The sequence below is a fragment of the Oncorhynchus keta genome, chromosome 28 (assembly GCF_023373465.1).
Source record: "Oncorhynchus keta strain PuntledgeMale-10-30-2019 chromosome 28, Oket_V2, whole genome shotgun sequence".
Taxonomy (NCBI): Eukaryota; Metazoa; Chordata; class Actinopteri; order Salmoniformes; family Salmonidae; genus Oncorhynchus; species Oncorhynchus keta.
Window position 1 is genome coordinate 68,067,355 of NC_068448.1, and position 23,990 is coordinate 68,091,344.

Below are 23,990 nucleotides of genomic sequence, written 5' to 3' on the forward strand. Positions count from 1 at the left end.
AAAATAGAGACAAGGAATAAATACGCAGTGAATGAGACACACACGAAGTAGAAAATATCATAACTATATACAGGGAGTGCCAGTAGAGTCGAGGTGCAGGGGTACGAGGGAATTGAGGTAGCTATAGGTAGGGGTGAAGTGACTAGGCAAAAGGATAGATAGCAGAGTGTGGGGAGTGTGAAAGTGTATATGACGTCAGTATGCATGTGTGTGGGCGTATGTACAGTAGTGTGTGTATGTATGTATTGGGGTGTTAGTGTAAGAGTAGAATCCAGTGTGTGTGCATAGAATCAGTGCAAAATAAATAAACTACTCCGGTTAGCCATTTGATTAACTATTTAGCAGTCTTCTTACGGCTTGGGGGTAGAAGCTGTTCAAGGTGTGGTTGGTGCCACACTTAATGCATGGGTACCGCTTGCTGTGCAGTATCAGAAAGAACAGTCTTGGAGTGTGACAATTATTTGGGCCTTCCTCTGACACCGCCTGGTATAGAGGTCCTGGATGGCAGAGAGCTTGGCCCTCTGTAGAGCCTTGCGGTCAGATGCCAAGCAGTTCCCATAGCAAGCGGTGACGCCGACAATCAAGATGCTCCCGATAGTGCAGCTGTAGAACTTTGAAGATCTGAGGGACCATGCCAAATCTTTGCCCCTTCCCCCTCAGGAGGCTGAAATGTCATGCCCTCTTCACAATGGTGTTGGGGTGTTTGGACCATGATAGATCCAACTCTAACCACTTACACACACAGATAAGGATCAGTGGGGAGAATCTCAATTGCATACTCCTCGTGTCCCCACTCCTCTCCAAACCTATTGGAGAAGGTCAGAGAGGGGGACCTCTTGCTCTCATCCAATGGGTTTGAGAAGGAGGCAAGGAGCGAGGCTGCAAGGAGTATGCAATTGAGATTCTCCCAGGTTTGTTCTCCTACAAGCCTACACACACACACACACTTATATTTTAGTGAGTGCATACATTTTCATACACTCTCGCTGGGTGTGTCAGTCTCCCTCTGTCCCTATAAGTCTAAGCTAACATGACAGTGGCAGCCAATCCAAGGCTAATCTTTTACCATCTGGCAAACAGGCTTGAGTCACGGTCGGTAATGTGGTGCAGTATTTTACTGTCAACACGTCACTGTTTACACGCAGCACCGCCACTTAGCGTGTGAGTAATAACCACTGTGTGTGGGCGAGGCACTCCGGCATATACAGAACGGCATCATACTCACAGCACAAGGTTGGCAGCCTGATACTACCTTTGGATAAGGGCAAAGTAACATACCCCACCTCACTGTAGACAAACATACTGTACACAACGCTGGCATTGGCTTGGGCAGATGTTTGGGCTTTGTGTGCTAGTATGGTCACTATATCAATGTCACAGCTAAATGTGCAGAGGAACACACGCACACACAAAGATAAAACACAGACAGGCATAACCATACGCAAAGACCCCAAACTAGTGGATATAACCTTCTTACTCACACATTCACACAGAGCTTTGGCTGACATCTGCTGCTGGTGTCTAGGCTGGCCTGTACGGTCACTCATCACGTCAGTTAGCAGCCAAAGGGCAGGATTACCCTCCACTCTACTAGAGGTCACAACCCTTCCTTCTTCCTAACAAAGACCGTAATTAATATGCCAGAATTGGACATAATTATGACATAACGTTGAAGGTTGTGCAATGTGTCATGACGTTGACCTCTTTAGGTATAGCAAGCCCCAGCCCCCTCTCTCTGCCTCCCCCTTGCCTCCTTCAACTAGGCTGCTGTGGTCAGAGAGGTCGTAAATTCCTGACAAGACCCTGCCACATGGCCACACAGTATAGAGAGTAAATTTTCATAGAGAACAAAGGAAATCCTTCCACCTCAGAACTTGAGGTACGAACAAATTCCATGTTCCGGAGCAAGTATAAAAGATCGGTGAAGAATCCAGCTACGAACGGGTCCGTTTGTCAGAACTTGGGGACAGTGTGGCCACATTACCATAACGCTGTTTATATAACAGCCTCAGATATGAGGTTTACATTAATTGTTGTATAAGATGAATGAGAGAGTATGATACTGTTTGTATAATTGTGTAATTGTGTAATATGATTTTAGACTTTAATGAAGAAACAATATCTAAACAATTCCCTTTTGATTTGAACAAAATCAGACTGCCCCTGAGCCCAGTTAGGGTCAGACATCCTGGGACAGCCCTTTTCTGCCATTACGAATAAAAACCCCACTCGGGTTTTCGATCAGCAGACAGAGCTTACCTCAATTACGAGATGGCTAAAGGTTGCAGACCATGTTTTTCTCCATTAGGAGGACAAAGGTTGTAGACCATTGCTGAATCTTTTAACCTCTTTCAGCTAGGGGGAACTATTTTTATGTTTGGAAAAATAACATTCCCAAAGTAAACAGCCTATTTCTCAGGCCCATATGCTAGAATATGCATATAATTGACAGATTAGGATAGAAAACTCTAAAGTTTCCAAAACTGTCAAAATATTGTCTGTGAGTATAACAGAACTGATATTGCAGGCAAAAACCTGAGGAAAATCAAACCAGGAAGTGTCCTCTATTTTGAAAGCTTCATGTTCCATAGCCTGCCATCGCTCCATTTAAAGGGATATCTGCCAGATTCCTTTTCCGATCGCTTCCTCAAGGTGTCAGTCTTGACAGTTTCAGGCTTTTATTTTGAAAAATGAGCGAGAAAGATAACCCAGCTATCCACTGACGCGATGTTTTCGCATGAGTTTTGCTTGCGCAACAGTGGGGCAGCCATAGACTCCCTCTCCTACTGAAAAAGAGTGCCGGTTGATATATTATCAATCATATATTTAAGAACAACCTGAGGATTGATTATAAAAACATTTGACATGTTTCTGTGGACATTACGGATACTATTTGGAATTTGTCTGCGTTGTCGTGACCGCTCGAGCCTGTGGATTTCTGAACATAACGCGCCAAACAAACAGGTATTTTGGATATGAAAATCATATTTATGGAACAAAAGGAACATTTATTGTTTAACTGGGAGTCTCGTGAGTGAAAACATCCGAAGATCAAAGGTAAGCGATTCATTTTATTGCGTTTCTGATTCGTGACCAAGCTACTTTGATGCTAGGTGTTCATAATGTTTTGTCTAGTGATCAATAAACGTACACGCTTGGATTGCTTTCGCTGTAAAGCATATTTTCAAAATCTGACACGACAGGTGAATTAACAAAAAGCTAAGCTGTGTTTTGCTATATTGCACATGTGATTTCATGAATATAAATATTTTTAGCAATATTATTTTAATGTGGCACTCTGCAATTCAGCGGGTGTTGATTATCCCGCTAACGGGATGGGTTGCGTCAAGAAGTTGACCATACCACGTGGTTAAACTCTTAGACTATCGATACAAACAGAATGAGAACAAGTCTGATATTAATTACTAGTCTGCTGCTAGGAATTCGGTATCGTTGAACGCGAAGAATGACAACCGCCGAAACATCCATTCTATAACGAAATAAAGGAATGTCACTGAACTATCCACTATAACCAGGACAGAGAGACGGACAATTCTACAAAAGAAACTAACTTTTCACCAGTGATCAAGTCGACACACTGAGCGTAAATATATTGATCGATTGCAATTGTTCCCGAATGAGTGAGCGTTCATGTGCAAAGGATTAGCATTTCAATAGTTATATCACTCTGTAGTGACTTAGTCAACCCCCACTTCCCTTTTGTCTAACAAGCCGCCATGCCGGTTTAGCCCACTAGGGCACATTCTCCTATCATTTCATGTAACCACATTTACCTTGTTTATGCATTTGTGAATTACTTATTGATAAATAAATTATTTAAGACAATTAATGTATGGATGACTCATAGTGAAGACTGGGTTCGTGCAGATAACCAACGATTTACGACGTTTGGAATGAGACTAACGTAAAGTAAATAATTCATTAATTTGAAGACTAATTGATCAGATAAAATATCTGAAAAGTTATTTTAGGAAATGATAACTTTGTAATCTGAATATTTTTCCTTGGTGCCCCGACTTCCTAGTAATTACGGTTACATGATTAATCAGTCTAATCGCGTAATAACTAATTACAGTCTTCAGTTAATGATAGTAAAGACATGACAAATGTAACAGTAATATTTAGACTTAGGGATGCCACCCATTAGATAAAATACGGAACGGTTCCGTATTTCATTGAAAGAATAAACGTCTGTTTTCAAAATTATAGTTTCCAGATTTGACCATGTTAATGACCCAAGGCTCGTATTTCTGTGCGTTATTATAATTAAGTCTGTGACTTGAAAGAGCAGTCTGACTGAGCGGTGGTAGACAGCAGCAGGCTCATAAGCATTCATTCAAACAGCACTGTCCTCCATTTGCCAGCAGCTCTTCGCAATGCTTCAAGCATTGCGCCGTTTATGACTTCAAGCCTATCAACACCCGAGATTAGGCTGGCAATACTAAAGTAGAACATCCAATAGTCAAAAGGTACATGAAATACAAATCGTAGAGAGAAATAGTCCTATAATAACTACAACCTAAAACTTCTTACCTGGGAATATTGAAGAACCACCAGCTTTCATATGTTCTGAGCAAGGAAGCTTAGCTTTTCTACGTGGCACATATTGTACTTTTACTTTCTTCTCCAACACTTGTTTTTTCATTATTTAAACCAAATTGAACATGTTTTATTATTTATTTGAGACTAAATTGATTTTATTGATGTATTATACTAAGTTAAAATAAGTGTTAATTCAGTGTTGTAATTGTCATTAATACAAATAAAATAAATATCGGCTGATCAATCAATATCAGATTTTTTTGGTCCTCCAATAATTGGTATCGGAGTTGAAAAATCATAAATCGGTCAACCTCTAATTCCCAGTCATGTGAAACCCATAGATTAGAACCTAATTAAATTTATTTCAATTGACTGATTTCCTCATCTGAACTGTAACTCAAAATGTTGAAATTGTTGCATTTTTATTTTACCTTTAACTAGGCAATTCAGTTAAGAACAAATTCTTATTTACAATGACGGCCTATATACAATGACAGTGGGTTAACTGCCTTGTTCAGGTGCAGAACAGATTTTTACCTTATCAGCTCAGGGATTCAATCTAGCAACCTTTCGGTTACCGCCCCAACGCTCTAACCACTAGACTACCTGCCGCCCCAAAATTGTTCAAAATAGATAGGATATGCCCCTCAGACCAGGGTCAGGCAACCCACCCAGGGTCACTGGGTTTGTCGGTCAGACTGGATGGAGGATTCAGCAATAGACAGGTTACCACCATAGTGTATGTAGGTTCTCATTTAACCTACTTGCAAACAAACTAACAAAGTGTCTTAAATGTACCTTTTGTCGGAGATAACCGTTTGTGATTAAGTAAACAAATGTTTTCAGATGGAATTCAAGCTTAACTTGAGAATGTTCTCAGCATTGAGTTTGGGCTCATGTAGCCTAGTCGATGCTGTATTGAAGGCGTACTTGAAGCTAGTGAATCTAAACCCAACCAGAACTCTAGAGCTAACCCTGTGAATTATCATTTAGGCCAAGTCTAGCAGCTCCAGGTCTTTACAGTGGTGTTCAGCAGAGACTGGTCAAAGCTCATCCACACACTTCCCTGTTTTCGCCCCATTGATAAAACCGGACTTCCTCATGTTGTCAGTCATAAAAACACTGGGTTCTAGCCGAGGAGTGCCCACAGACAGACAGCACAAGTCAGGCTAAGGAGGAAGCCATCACTATTCCCATAAACTCTGGAATAACACAAATGGTGTGTCTAAACAGATAAGAAAGCAGCAGAGCTTCATAAAGTGACAGCTTCTTCCTCAGTTATGGATCCTCGTGGTGCAATGCTGTAATACATCATGGTACATTCCAGTAAGGCAGTGCTGAAGCCATAAACCTGGACTTAACTGCAACGCAGGTTGCTGCATGTGTGCACATGTGTGACATTGCTTACACAAATAGTTTGAATCTGCTTGCTAACACAGGTTATATAGGGAGAGTGGACACACTCCACACCGGGCTGTTGCGGGGAGATTTCGCTGCAGTGGAATTTCACAGGCATCCAGGCAGTGGCTCAGGGTATTGAAACACCTGTTGTATGTGAAGTGAATCAAGGTAAAAATGTAGTCATTCATAACCGTCAGTCCAATGCTAATGTTTCACAGAGTAAACACAAAGAGCAGGAAGGAAGACTGGCTTGTAGCCCGAGCAGTGAGCATGCAGCACAAACTGTCTGCAGTGTTGACGTGTACAGCCTCATTCTCACATCCCATTGTACTCAACACAGTAGCACATAAACAATGCTAACGTGAGGGGCCCAGAGAGAGAATTGTATGGTTCGTTTAGATCCTTCCTGTTTCCTACTGTAAATAAAGTCCTAAACACCTCCACAGAGAGTAAATACTCCTGTTAATTGAGTCACGTAAAGAAAAACTTGTGACCTTTGATAAGGACAGTGCTACTCCTAAAGAGGGTACACCATTCAGGGAACAGTCAGACTATTCTCATGAAGGTTGTCAGTTTGGCATGTTGGGGGTTAAAGCCGTGTGGCTGTGAAAGAGCAGCAGCAGGCTCTGAACAGCTCCTTACCACATCCTGAAACTACGTCAATCCAGCCACACGTCACCATCTCAAAACCGTATCACTTCAGTTAGCATCAACGACCCAACGCAACAAAGAAAAGTGCACCCTTACGCCCCCCACAAATACAGCCAACAACTCTTGATGGGATCCCCTCTGTCTGCAGAAAAACAACCGGTGGTGTCGTCCTGTTGCGTACCTCGCTGGATCATGTTTGCCAATTCTCCTTTTTCCTGTCGTAAATCAGCATGTGACTTACTGCTCCAACGCAGTGTTTCTGTCGACAGATTTTTACATCTAGGTTACACACAGAAATATCAATTGGCTCTGTGGCCCGTCGTTATCAGTGAAGAGGTGTGTGTTTCAGTGGTCGATCAATGCTCCAGGCACAGTGGCACATGGTACTGGCAGCTGCATTGTTCCTTGTAATGGCCTGGCTCTCGCGATGTAAACACCAACTCAGGAGTCAAATGAGGATATCTTGCCTGTGTGTAATGTAGACCACGTGATTAAATGACCGTGTTCTACTCCTTGTCCTGTACAACAGGACTTGTCATAGTGTCCGACGTCAAACTAATGTCTACTTGACTCCTAGGGTAGACATGCCCACTCCGTTTCCAATCTACTTGGACATTATCCTGACGTCAACTCTAAGTAAAACACCTTGAAGCCATAGAATATACTTTAGCCTTCTCTTTTTACACCTCAACGTACACATGCATAGGCCCCTAGAAGGTGTTTCTCCTTTAAATGTAATGTCATTCCATGGATCACGTCTACAGAGGATACGATACTGCTGCAAACTAAAAGCCCTACAGAGACAAACAAGGCCTTCTCTTCCCATGCTGTGGCCATGGGAGCCGCTCCGCCTTTTCTAGAGCATATTTCCCACCCATTCACATGCATACTCCAAGAAAATGTTGGTTTTTGTGCTTGAACCCTACACTTTCGCCGTCTGTTTACAAGAGGAAATGTGAGTGAGAGCTGAGTTTGGCAGAGAGCCACTGGCCTCAGAAACTGGGCGCATGTTGAACCGGCTCCCTCAGTAACGCTAAGCCCGTCCCATGTTCCTGCTTCCACAAACACCAGGACCAAGCAACAAGCACACAGTACCAGAACCACACAGAAAAAAACACTGCAGTGACCACAGAGGAAAAGACTCACCCTTATGGCCAAACAGTGGGAGAAAAACACAAATGTTTAGTGTTCTGAAAAAGCAAATATCTCCCCTCCCCTACTGGGACCAGTCTACCCTCCCCTACTGGGACAAGTCTACCCTCCCCTACTGGGACAAGTCTACCCTCCCCTACTGGGACAAGTCTACCCTCCCCTACTGGGACAAGTCTACCCTCCCCTACTGGGACAAGTCTACCCTCTGTAGTGCTGATCTCTTCACATGAAGAAACCTAAAATCTGATGCAAATCATTGTTTCAAGTAACCCCACTTAACACTATAAAGAGCCTGTAGCTCGTAAAAGCCCAACAGCACACAGCCAGCCACCCATTACAAATGAACTGTGGCCCACTCCAGAGAAACAAGGGGCAAACACGACCCGGGAGCACAATGGACCCTACAGTGCATTTGTACACAGGGCCATCTGATCTCACGCCCTGCTGACTATGGTCTTCTCACAGGGGGCATAGAACTAGAATGAGCAGAAGGGACATCCCCCGTTCAAAGCAACGTTACATGGTGTAACATGGCAGCCATTTGGAATATTCAACTAACTAATGATCATTGCATCCGAAAACTGAGTGGGACTTTATCCGTTCTAGTAACACATTCTATGCTAGGGGGTCGGGACTCAGTGGTCCTTCAGTGGGGAGGGTCTGTGAAGCATGGTCCATCAGAGACCAGTGCTCTAGAATGTGAGCCCACACAACCAGACCCTCTACTATTCCACAATGCACCCTAACACACACACACACCACTTCTACAAAGATGATGGAACACAAAGGGCCCGGAGTGATGGATGGATGGATGTAGCTTGTCTGGTTGAGCTATCCCTGCACACATTCCACAACACCTGACAGAAAATCATTTGTCCTGAGAGCCAGAGAAAGGTGGGCTCAGAGAGGGGTTGTATATCTGTCAATGAAAACACAAAACACACTTCTCAACACTCAATGTGTTACAATGCCATGGGAGTTAAATTGGGGGAGGGGGCTGACTTGAACAAAAGTGCAATGTATAACTATTCTGTAGGATGACTATGGACTACTAAACATGATACAAGTTGGCATAATCATCAGTTGATAACTTTAGTCATGTGTTATCAGTTCCAGGACTTACCAAACTGAAAATATATTATTATAATGATGTTATGACAAAGATATTGGCTTCCTTGCACCAAAGTTTGCATCAAAAGATACTTAAACTCATAGGCCTAAGCGACATTGCACAACTATGCCTACTGTGCAATTGGAGGACAAGAACTAAAGGAATAGGTTATCCAATGCGGCTCAATATTTTAACGCGAGTCTGTTAACGTGTCTGGATTGGAACACACTACAAAGTAGACAGGCAGCCACATTCCTTGGCGCACACATTGTAACAACTGGTAGGAGACAGTTGTTGCCACGAACACTAAGCCTTGCAACAATAACAATACAGACAATGTTCACGATACTGTACAGTCACGTGTATGTGCAGAATTTGAACGTGACTCCATTAACTGATTAACCGATTAATTAAACGGTTCTTGTAGTACAGTTTCAGGGTGACATTGCAAATTGATACCACCTGCAGGATTCCCATACGACTCATGAATCTGAAAGAAGCGATTCAACAGCTGGTTATTAGGTAGTACATGACATTTGTCATCAACTTGATTATGTAGTGTCAATAGAGCGTGCAGAAACCGTGTATTTTAAACCGAAACAGGTCCAATAATTAGGTAGTACCTGAGACAGCTGTCTTGGATCAGGAGCGCCGAAGAGAGACGAGCTGGAGCTGAAACTGATGGCTCCTCTCCGGCTGAGGACGTGCTTAGGAACCGGCCTGTCTAGAGGCAAAACCGGCAGCTGGTAACATACTTCCATTGAACAAAGTCAGAGCTGGATCCAGATCAAAATTCAAATTTAAAAAAGTGTAATAAACAGAAATGAATTGATAGAATGGAAAATTAAATGCAGGAAAAGAATAGGGTTGATTGCAGAGCGGTATCCCTCCTTTGTGGGGGGGGATCAGTTGTTGCTTCAGCAGTAGGGTAGGCTACTTGTTCTTGTTCTAGGCGAATTTAAACTTGACAAAATCGCCGTCATTGATACATTGTCTATGTTTCTCGTCTCATTTGGTCCCATTATATTCGGATTATTTTAATGCGGATCCTTCGCTCCTTATTCCACACAGATTTGGGCCCGCAAAAGACGAGGCCTCTATATTTTCTGCATCTTTATAAAAACGCGTACTCATTTTTTGTCCAAAACTCCTCTCATACGTGATTCATCGTGATATGTCTCAAAATCTAAACAAAAGGAACGACCCCTCAAAACACAACAGCTACCGACATACAGCAGTGGTGGATGAAGTGAAAGGAATCCTACGAGGTAAATATTGGAGAAGTTGCCTTTACAGTGGTTTGGTGGTATTCAGTTAACGTGCCAGAAGAAACATTATCAATATGTATTCGGTCTTTCTTCACAATGTAAGTATAAATAGTACCCGTAATTGACCACACTTCTGTCTCACTCAATGCAGCACTGTGTAATTTCAACAGAAAGTGGCTGGCTCAAGGGGAAACTCGACGTTAATCTCACTCAAACTCGGCGTCCGGCAAACAATATTAAGTGCACCGAAAACGCAAAAATGTGAATCAAGGTAAATGTATCTCCTTTAACTACCTATCTTCCTAAACATTAGTCTGCTCTCGAACACACCACCTGCCAGAGATGGAACCGTTCGCGCGACCGCATAACGCCCTTGTGCAATTTATCCAATTGCAGCATGGTTACTAATGTTACATCTATATTGATTGGACAATGGCATTGACTTCGTTTGCAACAAGTTACGCTATTGGCTAGACGTCCAGGGCGATCCCCTGATACTGATTTGAGCAGTCGTTCACGGACGGCGCGGATCTCCACAAGGGTATTCCAGCACAATGGGGTTTGCCCTAGAGCAGTCCACATCATTGCATGTGATTACCTTTTTCTGTGTGAGTCATCCAGTTGTAGCTACTTGAGAAGTGGGACTCCAGTTTTCAATGTGAGGCTATGGTGGAATTGAGTACACTTCCAGTATACAAAAGTAATGTTTTTTAATGATCTGTTTATAAAAGCTATAGGGTGTCTGATAGCTCAGACTATTATAATTACAAGTCAAGAATAGGCTACTTACATCTGAAATGACTTGTATCGATCTTTACTGACCATCATACCTTCATTGATAGCCTGGCTAGCTATGCACACTTTGGCACATGTAACCTTTATTTAACTAGGCAATTCGATTATTTGGCCTACACCAGTCAAACCCGGACGACGCTGGGCCATATCAAACATCTCCAATCCAAAGTTAAATCTAGAATTGGCTTCCTATTTCGCAACAAAGCATCCTTCACTCATGCTAAATCAAATCAAATCAAATTTTATTTGTCACATACACATGGTTAGCAGATGTTAATGCGAGTGTAGCGAAATGCTTGTGCTTCTAGTTCCGACAATGCAGTAATAACCAACAAGTAATCTAACTAACAATTCCAAAACTACTGTCTTATACACAGTGTAAGGGGATAAAGAATATGTACATAAGGATATACAGTGCCTTGCGAAAGTATTCGTCCCCCTTGAACTTTGCGACCTTTTGCCACATTTCAGGCTTCAAACATAAAGATATAAAACTGTATTTTTTTGTAAAGAATCAACAACAATTGGGACACAATCATGAAGTGGGACGACATTTATTGGATATTTCAAACTTTTTTAACAAATCAAAAACTGAAAAATTGGGCGTTCAAAATTATTCAGCCCCCTTAAGTTAATACTTTGTAGCGCCACCTTTTGCTGCAATTACAGCTGTAAGTCGCTTGGGGTATGTCTCTATCAGTTTTGCACATCGAGAGACTGACATTTTTTCCCATTCCTCCTTGCAAAACAGCTCGAGCTCAGTGAGGTTGGATGGAGAGCATTTGTGAACAGCAGTTTTCAGTTCTTTCCACAGATTCTCGATTGGATTCAGGTCTGGACTTTGACTTGGCCATTCTAACACCTGGATATGTTTATTTTTGAACCATTCCATTGTAGATTTTGCTTTATGTTTTGGATCATTGTCTTGTTGGAAGACAAATCTCCGTCCCAGTCTCAGGTCTTTTGCAAACTCCATCAGGTTTTCTTCCAGAATGGTCCTGTATTTGGCTCCATCCATCTTCCCATCAATTTTAACCATCTTCCCTGTCTCTGCTGAAGAAAAGCAGGGCCAAACCATGATGCTGCCACCACCATGTTTGACAGTGGGGATGGTGTGTTCAGGGTGATGACCTGTGTTGCTTTTACGCCAAACATAACGTTTTGCATTGTTGCCAAAAAGTTCAATTTTGGTTTCATCTGACCAGAGCACCTTCTTCCACATGTTTGGTGTGTCTCCCAGGTGGCTTGTGGCAAACTTTAAACAACACTTTTTATGGATATCTTTAAGAAATGGCTTTCTTCTTGCCACTCTTCCATAAAGGCCAGATTTGTGCAATATACGACTGATTGTTGTCCTATGGACAGAGTCTCCCACCTCAGCTGTAGATCTCTGCAGTTCATCCAGAGTGATCATGGGTCTCTTGGCTGCATCTCTCATCAGTCTTCTCCTTGTATGAGCTGAAAGTTTAGAGGGACGGCCAGGTCTTGGTAGATTTGCAGTGGTCTGATACTCCTTCCATTTCAATATTATCGCTTGCACAGTGCTCCTTGGGATGTTTAAAGCTTGGGAAATCTTTTTGTATCCAAATCCGGCTTTAAACTTCTTCACAACAGTATCTCGGACCTGCCTGGTGTGTTCCTTGTTCTTCATGATGCTCACTGCGCTTTTAACGGACCTCTGAGACTATCACAGTGCAGGTGCATTTATACGGAGACTTGATTACACACAGGTGGATTGTATTTATCATCATTAGTCATTTAGGTCAACATTGGATCATTCAGAGATCCTTACTGAACTTCTGGAGAGAGTTTGCTGCACTGAAAGTAAAGGGGCTGAATAATTTTGCACCCCCAATTTCTCAGTTTTTGATTTGTTAAAAAAGTTTGAAATATCCAATAAATGTCGTTCCACTTCATGATTGTGTCCCACTTGTTGTTGATTCTTCACAAAAAAATACAGTTTTATATCTTTATGTTTGAAGCCTGAAATGTGGCAAAAGGTCGCAAAGTTCAAGGGGGCCGAATACTTTCGCAAGGCACTGTATGAATGAGTGATGGTACCGAGCAGCATAGGCAAGATACAGTAGATGGTATCGAGTACAGTATATACATATGAGATGAGTATGTAAACAAAGTGGCATAGTTAAAGTGGCTAGTGATACATGTATTACATAAGGATGCAGTCGATGATATAGAGTACAGTATACACGTATGCATATGCTGCCAAACATACCCTTGTAAAACTGACCATCCTACCAATCCTCGACTTTGGCGATGTCATTTACAAAATAGCCTCCAATACCCTACTCAACAAATTGGATGCAGTCTATCACAGTGCAATCCGTTTTGTCACCAAAGCCCCATATACTACCCACCATTGCGACCTGTACGCTCTCGTTGGCTGGCCCTCGCTTCATACTCGTCACCAAACCCACTGGCTCCATGTCATCTACAAGACCCTGCTAGGTAAAGTCCCCCCTTATCTCAGCTCGCTGGTCACCATAGCATCTCCCACCTGTAGCACGCGCTCCAGCAGGTATATCTCTCTAGTCACCCCCAAAACCAATTATTTCTTTGGCCGCCTCTCCTTCCAGTTCTCTGCTGCCAATGACTGGAACGAACTACAAAAATCTCTGAAACTGAAAACACTTATCTCCCTCACTAGCTTTAAGCACCAACTGTCAGAGCAGCTCACAGATTACTGCACCTGTACATAGCCCACCTATAATTTAGCCCAATCAACTACCTCTTTCCCAACTGTATTTAATTTATTTATTTATTTTGCTCCTTTGCACCCCATTATTTTTATTTCTACTTTGCACATTCTTCCATTGCAAAACTACCATTCCAGTGTTTTACTTGCTATATTGTATTTACTTTGCCACCATGGCCTTTTTTTGCATTTACCTCCCTTCTCACCTCATTTGCTCACATTGTATATAGACTTGTTTATACTGTATTATTGACTGTATGTTTGTTTTACTCCATGTGTAACTCTGTGTCGTTGTATCTGTCGAACTGCTTTGCTTTATCTTGGCCAGGTGGCAATTGTAAATGAAAACTTGTTCTCAACTTGCCTACCTGGTTAAATAAAGGTGAAATAAATAAAAAAAACAAAAAAAATTGTGCACCGCTCTATGGTAGTCCCTATCACACCCGGTTGTGATACAGCCTGCATTCGAATCAGCGTGTCTTTAGACCTCTAGCACTGACATGACATGGAATACAAGGAATGGAGTGGAATATTAGCTAAACAGACTGGCAACCACCCACTGGGCACACACTGGTTGAATCAACATTGTTTCCACGCCATTTCAACTGACGCAGTAGGAAGGAGAACTTCCAACAAATGCATCTGCGAGAGAGAGAACAGAACTCATACTCCGCCTGTCCTGCATCAATGTCAGACTGACCTATATCCATTACTAACACCTATTACCTGCAGACAGTGGCTTTGTCCGGTAGGTCTCTATTGTCAGGTCGTGTGAGTAGTAGGCTAGACCTAAATAATACCTTCTTTGCAGGAAGTCAAGGAACAAACCATTCCATTCCAGAATTCTCCCCTGAAAACACTGTTCTAAGAACCACCTCTACATACATTCTTATTCAACTTTTCTTTCTGTCTTATGCAGGAGAACTGGGGGCTGAGCTGTACCATGGCAACAGTCAGGCTGAATGCCAGTTGAGGGGCATAATGAGTACCCCTCTGGCCTCTCCTCCACTACATCCCTCCCTCCCTCTCTTCTACGGCACTCTCAATGCAATTCCACACAATCACACTCCTTGGGAGGTCCTGCGTCTTTTCCAGGCAACTGAAGCAACAGTGTGCCAAATCACTCCACCAGCCAGTCACTCACCCTCAGCGAAGACTAGGCACATGATAGTAGAACCCCATATTAACCTTAGCAAAGGACAAGCCAATCCAGACCCATTATATTAGACTAGATGTCGACTGGTGACGTTCTAACGGGTCAGAATGACTGGGCCTAGCTGTGGTGATTAATAAACTACATTTTTCATACACATTTCAAAAAGTGTAGTTGAGGTTGGTGTTTATTTGGTATTTTTTACGAAGTGTTTTCAACAAACCACTCGACCACTCTAAAATTACATGCGTGTGTGCATGCATGTGTGTGTATGTGTACACACTCCCGTGAGTGTGACTGTCTGTGGGAAAGGGAAAAGGAAAACATTTGTTAATTAATTCCTCCAGCAGTTCCTTTATAGCACACACATATTGGTCCCTAGGCAGAAATGCTCAGCTGCATCAGGCACTCGGCAAGCCCAGGGGGCGCGGACTATAGAGCATGGAGTCTAGGGACAGGTTAGCCGCATACCTGCTGATTCCCCAAGCAGCTACAAGTATCTTGTTGCAATCCTCCCACCCCTCCTCCTTTGTCTGTGACAGCCTTTAGGGAACCAGAGGAGTCGCTAGCGCTAATTGATGATACAGTGGGCCCCTCTGGATAAGAGCAACTGACTATTGGCAAAAAGTGGCATTCCTTATATAACATGTTCAGATGTAATAAGTCCACACGTTTAATTTGACTAGACTTGAACAATAAACATGACTGTTTTTTATCAGGAAATTAACCTTCAATAAAATTTTAATCCAATCGTTCATGCCAATCTGTGGTTTTCTATGGACTTTCAATAAACAATCAATTACAACTGTGATATGCCACTCCTTGAAATAATCGCTGGTCTGATAACTTTACCTTATCTAAATTATTATCTAAATTATTAGATATCAAATCAAATTGCATTGGTCACATACACATAATTAGGTGATGATATTGCGGATGTAGTGAAATGCTTGTAAAACAACAAACGTTCTGGGCTAATGATGTAAAAAATAACACCCCAAAAAAACAAAATACTGCAAAGTTACTTAGTGAACTAGAACCAGAGCTGCCATTGTCTGTCGGCACCATCTTGCCTTTTACTATTGTTATCATTAGTCTTTATATACACTGAGCTGAGGTGAAAACTATTTATATTGTTACGGTAAACTTTGAGTCCACCTGCACACCCTTTATGGAGCTACGTTTTTACCTCTGGTCATGTTCATCTGTAAAATCTGCATTTATGTATCGCCATCTTGTGGAAAAAGAGTATTCATGCAGGATAACATTTTTTTTTGTTCTATATTCCAGTAGGTGGTGCTCTTGTGTCACTGAATACAGAGGTCTTGTGAAAACCATGGTGGAAACCTATCGAACCTACTGAACAGATGGTATACTAAACAGCACAACATTACGTTAAATATTTTACCTTATCTTTCACCATCCTCTCACACAGTCATCACCGGTTGACACCATTTCTATTCCACCCAAACACCTCAGTATCCTGCAGTATAGTAGACCTATATCCGAGTCCCCTTTAAACTCCAACTCAACATCCAAGTAACAATGTTAAGGCCACTGGCTGCAAGGCCTGCTGAAATGTGAGCCCATGACTATCTGCCTGTATGTTTTATTCATCTCATCCACTGATCTAGTCCTCCACAGAGCAGACACCTGACTCCACTGACCTGTCTGTCTCTCCCAGGGACGACAGGAGCACTGGAGCTGACGGCCTGGACAGAGGAACAGGTATGAGGAGAGGAACGGGAAAGTCCGAGACAGAGATAGGAATAACTGTGGACAAATGCAGAGGATGTGTTTGGCAAAAATGTATCTTAAGTCTTTTCAGTTCTGTTGTTTGGTTTTTGAGGTCTTAGTCCATGTTTCAACAGTAAGGCGACGGGTTCTCTCATTTTGGTGTTCTCTGATGAATTTGGACAATGTAGTGACTCAGTGACAATGTTGTGACTCAGTGACAATGTAGTGACTTAGTGACTCTTGGATCGAATAGAGTGTTGAAGATAAAACATAGCGAGGGAAAATTTGGGGAACAATTGAACTGTAGGTTCCCTGTGGGAAGTTTTTTAATTAATATTTATAACAGTTCTATCAATAATGAATAGAGATGCTGTGTGAACAGTATACAATTACTGGCAGATCAGAGGATCAGCCAAACAACCGCACAGTCAACATCAGGTATCATATGAAAATCATTGTGGTTGATGTGTTGTGCAGGTAATGGTGAGAAAAGATGTCAGAGCAAAGGCAACGTTCCCTGTCCACCTCAGGAGAGACCCTCTATCTAGTCCTGGGCCTCGACAAGACTTCTACACCGGATGACATCAAGAAGTCCTACAGGTACACACACACACACACAAAACACCACACACACACACACAAAACACCACACACACACACACACACGCACACAAAATCCTTGCTCCTTGTGTGTTTGTGCATGTACGAGGAACCACCATTTGGAGTCATTGGCTTTGTAGAGTAACATATAACCGGACTGCATATTACATCACTGACCAACAACCCTTCAGCATGTTGACTCTTATAAAGCGTTTCATCCATATGACTCAAAATACTGTAATTCTGTTGGATTTTGGTTTGTAAACAAAGATCATTTTCTTCATCGTAGCAGGTTATACATTGATCTGTAACCATGCACAAACAAACGTCATGTAACAACCAATGTCTATGGAGGTCAGAGGGAATCATTTTAATGTGATGTTTTTCAGGAGAAATGTGGCACAGATGTAGAAAAATAATCACTTTTTGAGACAGAGTGACTGACTGCTACAAGACCTTTTAGAATCACAGCAAGTGATTGTCAGACAGCTGCATGAATACAATATGACTTCCATAAAACTAAAATATTAATACTACAGAACAGATGGTACCCCTCGTTGTACTCGGTTCATATAAAGTGTGTGTGTGTGTGTGTGTGTGTGTGTGTGTGTGTGTGTGTGTGTGTGTGTGTGTGTGTGTGTGTGTGTGTGTGTGTGTGTGTGTGTGTGTGTGTGTGTGTGTGTGTGTGTGTGTGTGTGTGTGTGTGTGTGTGTGTGTGTGTGTGTGTGCACGTGTCCCACACACACAAGCGTGGGTGTACTTGGAAGCTTGTCACAACCTGTTGGGAATTGTATGACCCTAGCATTATTGCAGCAGACAAATTGATATGTACCCACTCAACAAGTAGTACCTCAACCTTATAATAAAATAGCAGGACAGACTTCCTATAATATGGAGAGCTGGCTGATAAAACTCACTGGTCTCAGTACTCAACTTTAATATGGTTATTGTGTAATAATGTTAGTATGAAAGGAACCTTTGATGCTTAGACCTAATCCAAATCAATAGTCTTAACCCAAGCCATTATCAATTATATTTAGTAATGTAATTCTACATTTGAATGTAGATTTTGTTTAAGATAACTATTTTATCCCATAACCTACATTTCAGTCAAAGTATGTCTGTCAAGCCCTCGTTCATACATTGACTTCTCTCTCATTTCACTAATACATTTCCATAATGTAGTAAGGCATTCCAACATGTAGTAAGTCAGAATCTAATGACTTGTAATATAAATTCACTTCAGACTTCGAGTCATACAGATGCCATCACAATTAGTAGTTCTTAATTAATTGCTCTAATTGGAATTCACTTTCAGGAACCATCCAAATGGTTAGCGTTTGAACAGCCCTTGTTTGTGGTTAATGAATATGTAATCATAGCAGCATTTTCAGAGCCTCTTGGCTTCATTAAAAATAAACAAGCAGACGTGCTTCATGAAATGTTGATGAGAAATTATAATTTACAGCATAAAAAGACAATGAGAAGAAAAAAAAATATGTAAAAGTGACTGTAGTTATATTTATTTAATGGTGTCTGTCAACCAAGGGTTCCAATGGACCTAATGCCAAAAAACAAACAACTGCAGTTGAAGCCAAAATGGCAAAGTGGTACACCATGTATTGTACTGGGCACCAGCATTTAGCTCAGTGTTTCAGTTATATACCATAGGTTACCTATTTACATATTCTCGAGCCTGACCTAAGATCTGTAATTGTACTATACATGCTATTACAACTTTTTTGGGCTCATTGAACTAATATGCCAATGCCTGGCAGGTGTGTGTGTTGATGGGCGTGAGGGAGCAGGCTTCTAACCCCACCTAATGGGAGATAATACTGCTGCCTCTTACTGAACACATTAGATAAAGACCATTACATAACAAGACAAACAACATTTCTGTTAGCTAAGCCTTTCGGATTACATCATCTTTTCAATTTCGTAATATTTTTTACTATTTAGAAAACTTGCTTTGAAATATCATCCAGACAAGAACCCAGAGAACCCGAACGCCACAGATAAATTCAAGGAGCTCAACAATGCCCACTCCGTGCTGTCAGATGCCTCCAAGAGGAACATCTACGACAGCTATGGCTCCCTCGGTCTGTACGTGGCACAGCAGTTTGGAGAGGAGAACGTCAATGCTTATTTCATGCTCTCCAGTTGGTGGGCAAAGGTGGGTTTGTGTGTGTGTGCGTGTGCATGAGTGTGTGTGTTTATGTGTGTGTGAAAAAGGAAAGTCTATGTCCATGTGTTAATAGTGAACGGTCTATGTCCATCCTCCACACAGGGCCTGTTTGCGGTCTGCGGCGTGCTAACAGGCTGCTACTTCTGCTGCTGCCTGTGCTGCTGTTTCAACTGCTGCTGTGGGAAGTGTAAACCCAAAACTCTTGGAGAGGAGGACCCCGACACCTACGTGTCCCCTGAAGACCTGGAGGAGCAGATCCGCACAGACATGGAGACAGGTTAGCAAATCAAATAACATTGTCACGTGTTGAATACAACAGGTGTATACTTTACTGTGAAACGAGCCCTTTCCCAACAACGCAAAGTTAAAAAGGAAGAAAATTAGCACACAAAAAAATGAAACAGTAACACAATAAAAGGGCTACCGGTACCAAGTCAATGTGCTGCGGTATGAGATAGTTAAGGTGATTGAGGTAATATGTACATGTATTTAGAGATAAAAGTGACACAGCACAGTTACAATGGTCAGGGTTTTGTAACAGAGAGATAAGGTGAGCCCCACTGAGAAGGATGAAGATGCCCTTTGACACTGATCTGAGGTCAGTGTTGCATTTCACATTCCTAATGGCTAAGGTTGGGACTCTAGGATGGTAAGCTGATCCTAGATCTGTGCCTAAGGGCAACTTCTACCATGACCAAGCCTCACACACTGTCTCTCACTGCTTCAGAATTAGCCAATAGCTCACAGTTTTATTATTCATCTATTGAAACAACAACAGCAGCAACCTCCTTAATAAGCTCTGCCTACATCACATCACCTTATCAATACTACCTCATCTATTAATGGAAAAGCATTTGATGCTGCAAAGTGACTTTGATGCTAGGGCACAAAGACAGTGGAATGGCACAGACAAACTTTAAATATGTTTTCTCAAACACACCAAGTCAGCCAGTTAATGAAAATAAATATACATGATATATTTGTGCCAGATGTTTGGATATGATAAATTGCTCTGGTGCCAGTTAGCTGTGGGAGGTAGGGTGTGTGTTTCCCCCATGTCTTTGCAGTTCTCAGATACAACTGATAATTACTGCCTCTGAGTCACGTCTCTAAATGTGTTTCCATAGCAGTTATTTTGAGCCCCATCTCACGATTAAAGGGAAACAATGGGCTTGGATTCAGGCACTCACTGCAAAGTCTCAGCCCCCATGGGAGGATGATGAGAAGGCCTACTCATGTGTTTGGCTTCAGAACACATTGCTTATGATAACATATTTATTGGGAGAATTTATGAATATGAATATGAATAGGACCTCCTACTGTAGGCATAGCCCATAGTAATTGAACTGATTAACAGGGACTTTTACAACCAAAGTTGTAAAACTGCCCTTCAAGCCAGCCAGGCTGACAGTGTGCCCAGTCTGTGGTGCCAAAAGGACAACCGGCAGCAGGAGGTAAGAGGCTTGACACAGGCAGCCGTCACCCCCTCACAACAGGACAGTCAAGACATCCCCCAGTCTCAACAGGAACAGCTATACTATAGATAGTATCCTAGGCCTATTTTTAGGAACATTTTGGAGGATATGACATATTTGATTAGTTCTGTGCAACATGCTGCAACAACGTAAACGGATGCACTGATGAGCTGATCTTACCCTCTCCAGACGCTGACGACATCCCCATAATACAGCAGCCAACCAATGCAAGCGAGAGGACCGGGTTGATTGGTGACGGACGACGGGCCTATACCTAACACAACTAAGAAGAAAGACCGGAGGACGGGTGATGTCATAGGGATTCCAGAACTGGCTTTAAATACCTGTATTTGAGTATTTGTTATTTGAATACTTATTTTGATATATTTTAGTATTTTCAAATAATGTGGCCCGAATCACTTACAACTAAGTATTTGAAAGTGTTTTCAAATAATTTCCTATAAATAGCCTACTATTTAACTTGTTTCAAAAACTATTTTCCAATACCTGGGTTAAGTGCATGGTAGTGTATTTGAGTCATTTGAGTCTGTATTTTCAAATACATTCCAATATTCAACTACTTGTCTTTTGAAATAAAACATATCTACTTACTTCCAAATGTATTTTAAAGTAATTTAAATACCCTAAATAGTATTTGAACCCAGGATCTGAGGGGATTCATTCATTGACCTGGTAGATCCCAAAAGGGTTCCAATTACATTCCACCCCTTGACTACACTTTGTAAATTGAACCCAGGATCTGAGGGGATTCATTCATTGACCTAGTAGATCCCAAAAGGGTTCCAATTACATTCCACCCCTTGACTACACTTTGTAAATTCTGAATGAGTGTTAGTTTGTGTGCATTGTGTTTGTTTGTTATTTATTCTGAACAAAATACAAAGTATCCCTAGAATTGTGCATTTAAAATTGTGGCTGTGAAAGAATTGAGAGATGTCAGTATTTTGTCATGTGAGCAATAAAGACTGCCCTTTTTGAAATGTTACTTTGGCATCTATTTTCCAAAACCACATTGACAGTTTTTCAAACATGTAGATAAGATATATGTGTATCAATTGCTATTGTTTCACAAATCAGGTAAGAAAAAAATTCCTCCTTCGAGCCGGATTTGAACCAGCGACCTAAGGATCGCTATTTAACCTCTACAGTCCTCCGCTCTACCAACTGAGCTATCGAAGGGGATACATGCAAAAGTGTCGCAGTGGGCAATTTATACATTAAGGTGCTTTTCTGCTCGACATTCTAGCTCAGTTATGTAATTTAATTAATTTGGGTTAAATAAAATGTATTAGCCTACATTTTTCAATGACAAAATAGTTTATTTGACCTCATTTTAGCAGTCACATATTTAAATGAAGTATAAAAACAAACGAGCTATCTAGCTTTGCACATAGCTAGTTACAGTAGCTTGCTAGCCAACGACTTTCAAACCCATTCGACACACTTAGCTAGCTAGCATGAGTCAAGTCGAAGATAATGTGGCCATGTGTATCCTAAAAGTATGAGCTGTAACAATAATTTACCATTGTCAATGCCTACATTTCCCATAGAAGCCAGCAAGCAACAACGTTACTCTGTGAACCGGAGACTGCAAGTCCCACATGTGTGAAGCTAGCCACAATCAGAATTAACCACAATAGTGGAATTTTCGGTTCGTTTTGAAAATAAAAGTCCCTTACTGAAAGTGATGCAAATGCATACTAAACTCTGCAACAATAAAAACGTACTCTCACTGTCAACTGCATTTATTTTCAGCAATCTTAACATGTGTAAATATTTGTATGAACATACCAAGATTCAACAACTGAGACATAAACTAAACAAGTTCCACAGACATGTGACTAACAGAAATGGAATAATGTGTCCCTGAACAAAGGGGGAGTCAAAATCAAAAGTAACAGTCAGTATCTGGTGTAGCCACCAGCTAAGTACTGCAGTGCAACTCCTCCTCGTGGACTGCACCAGATTTGCTAGTTCTTGCTGTGAGATGTTACAACATTAAAATGAAAAGTATAAATCATTTCAAATTCCTTATATTAAGCAAACCAGATGGCACATTTTCTTGTTTTTTTTATTTACAGATAGCCAGGGGCAATACTAGCAACACTCATTTATATTTACATTATTTGTGTAGTTTACAAACGAAGCATGTGTTTAGTGAGTCTGCCAGATCAGAGGCAGTAGGGATGACCAGGGATGTTCTCTTGATAAGTGTGTGAAATAGACAATTTTCCTGTCCTGCGAAGCATTCAAGTAGTACTTTCAAGTATTTTTTAAGTACTTTACACCACTGATTACAAATAGTGGAATCATGTCATATTTGGACTAGATAATCATTAACAAGATCAGAATGTTGTTATATAAATTCAACAAAAGACAATAATTTGTTAATTTCACACTAAAAGTCAAATATGAGCTACAACACAAATATTTGTCTCTTCACAGTTGTGTTCTGTGGGTGTCACTGAGTAGACTGATACACCACTTAATTAATCCACAATCCACAGTTAAGGCTGTGCAGTGTAATTTGAATGTCAATACGCACAATAGGCTGACTGGGGAGGTGATTTCCCACAGTCAAAGTCCCTTAATAACAGCTACGGCGCTAATATTTGTATAACCTCTTCACAGCTGTGTTCTCTGAGAAGACTGATACTTAATTGATCCACAATCCTGTACAGTGCAATTTGAATGTCCAATACACATAGTAGGTTGACTGTTAAGCTTAATGTGGCTCATTTCACAGTGGTTTCAGAGTCCTGAGCTATGATGCTAATATTTGTGTATTATCTTCACAGTTGTGTTCTGTGGGTGTTCCATAGGTAAGGCTGCACCCTGCATTATGAATGTGAGTATGCATAATAGACTGGGGAGGTGATTTCCCGAGCCCAGTTCCATAACGGGGCAGAAGAGGGCTTAGCCCCCTCAGTTGAAACTTGTGCCCCTCAGTTTTATATTCTTATATAAAAAAAGCAAAAAAGTTCAAAAATATTGAGTGACAGGTTGACGCAAAATCTGTATCTCCGCTATGCTGTCAGCACAATGGACAGAGGGCGCCACGATGTGTGTAGGGGGCTATGGAAAGCCACTGTGGCGGTTAGGTATGATTCCATTGGGTTTCCATAAAAAGCAGGAAAAACGCTTCTCATCTGTGAGAAGTGA

The 23,990-nt window shown here is 41.5% G+C and overlaps 2 protein-coding genes, 1 long non-coding RNA gene and 1 other non-coding gene across 7 annotated transcripts in view; 1 reads left to right on the forward strand and 3 right to left on the reverse strand.

The window, feature by feature from the left end:
* The window catches only part of LOC118361729 (high affinity cAMP-specific 3',5'-cyclic phosphodiesterase 7A-like), a 40,905-nt gene extending 29,645 nt beyond the window's left edge, over positions 1–11,260 (reverse strand). For 2 of the 4 annotated variants that reach the window (XM_035741902.2, XM_035741901.2), the window contains exon 1: positions 9,502–9,736. In XM_035741902.2, coding sequence (XP_035597795.1) covers positions 9,502–9,639 — 138 coding nt within the window. In that variant the 5' untranslated portion in view covers positions 9,640–9,736. Of the gene's footprint in view, positions 1–9,501; positions 9,737–10,261 lie in introns of those variants that run through there. The other 2 variants (XM_035741903.2, XM_052483724.1) reach the window with 2 other exon arrangements.
* On the forward strand, positions 10,010–21,813 carry LOC118361730 (dnaJ homolog subfamily C member 5-like). The gene is made up of 7 exons (XM_035741904.2): positions 10,010–10,146; positions 16,098–16,177; positions 16,492–16,535; positions 17,022–17,144; positions 19,107–19,320; positions 19,435–19,609; positions 20,997–21,813. The coding sequence occupies exons 4-7, from the start codon at positions 17,038–17,040 to the stop codon at positions 21,083–21,085; spliced, it is 585 nt and encodes a 194-aa protein (XP_035597797.1). The 5' UTR covers positions 10,010–10,146; positions 16,098–16,177; positions 16,492–16,535; positions 17,022–17,037; the 3' UTR covers positions 21,086–21,813.
* Positions 19,432–22,429, reverse strand: LOC118361731 (uncharacterized). Its single transcript, XR_004821049.2, has 3 exons — positions 22,352–22,429; positions 20,988–21,090; positions 19,432–19,575 (listed from the first exon to the last, which is right to left on the reverse strand). It is a non-coding gene; the product is annotated as an uncharacterized LOC118361731 (long non-coding RNA).
* trnay-gua (transfer RNA tyrosine (anticodon GUA)) lies at positions 21,922–22,007 on the reverse strand. Its single transcript is given in 2 exon segments — positions 21,922–21,957; positions 21,971–22,007. It is a non-coding gene; the product is annotated as a tRNA-Tyr (tRNA).
* Positions 22,430–23,990: the final 1,561 nt, after the last annotated feature.

Coding starts and splice junctions, on each gene's coding strand:
- LOC118361730 (XM_035741904.2), top strand. CDS start 17,038: ATGTCAGAGCAAAGGCAACGTTCCCTGTCCACCTCAGGAGAGACCCTC. Junction 17,145..19,106: donor GACATCAAGAAGTCCTACAG/GTACACACACAC, acceptor TTTACTATTTAG/AAAACTTGCTTTGAAATATC. Junction 19,610..20,996: donor CCGCACAGACATGGAGACAG/GTTAGCAAATCA, acceptor TACCCTCTCCAG/ACGCTGACGACATCCCCATA.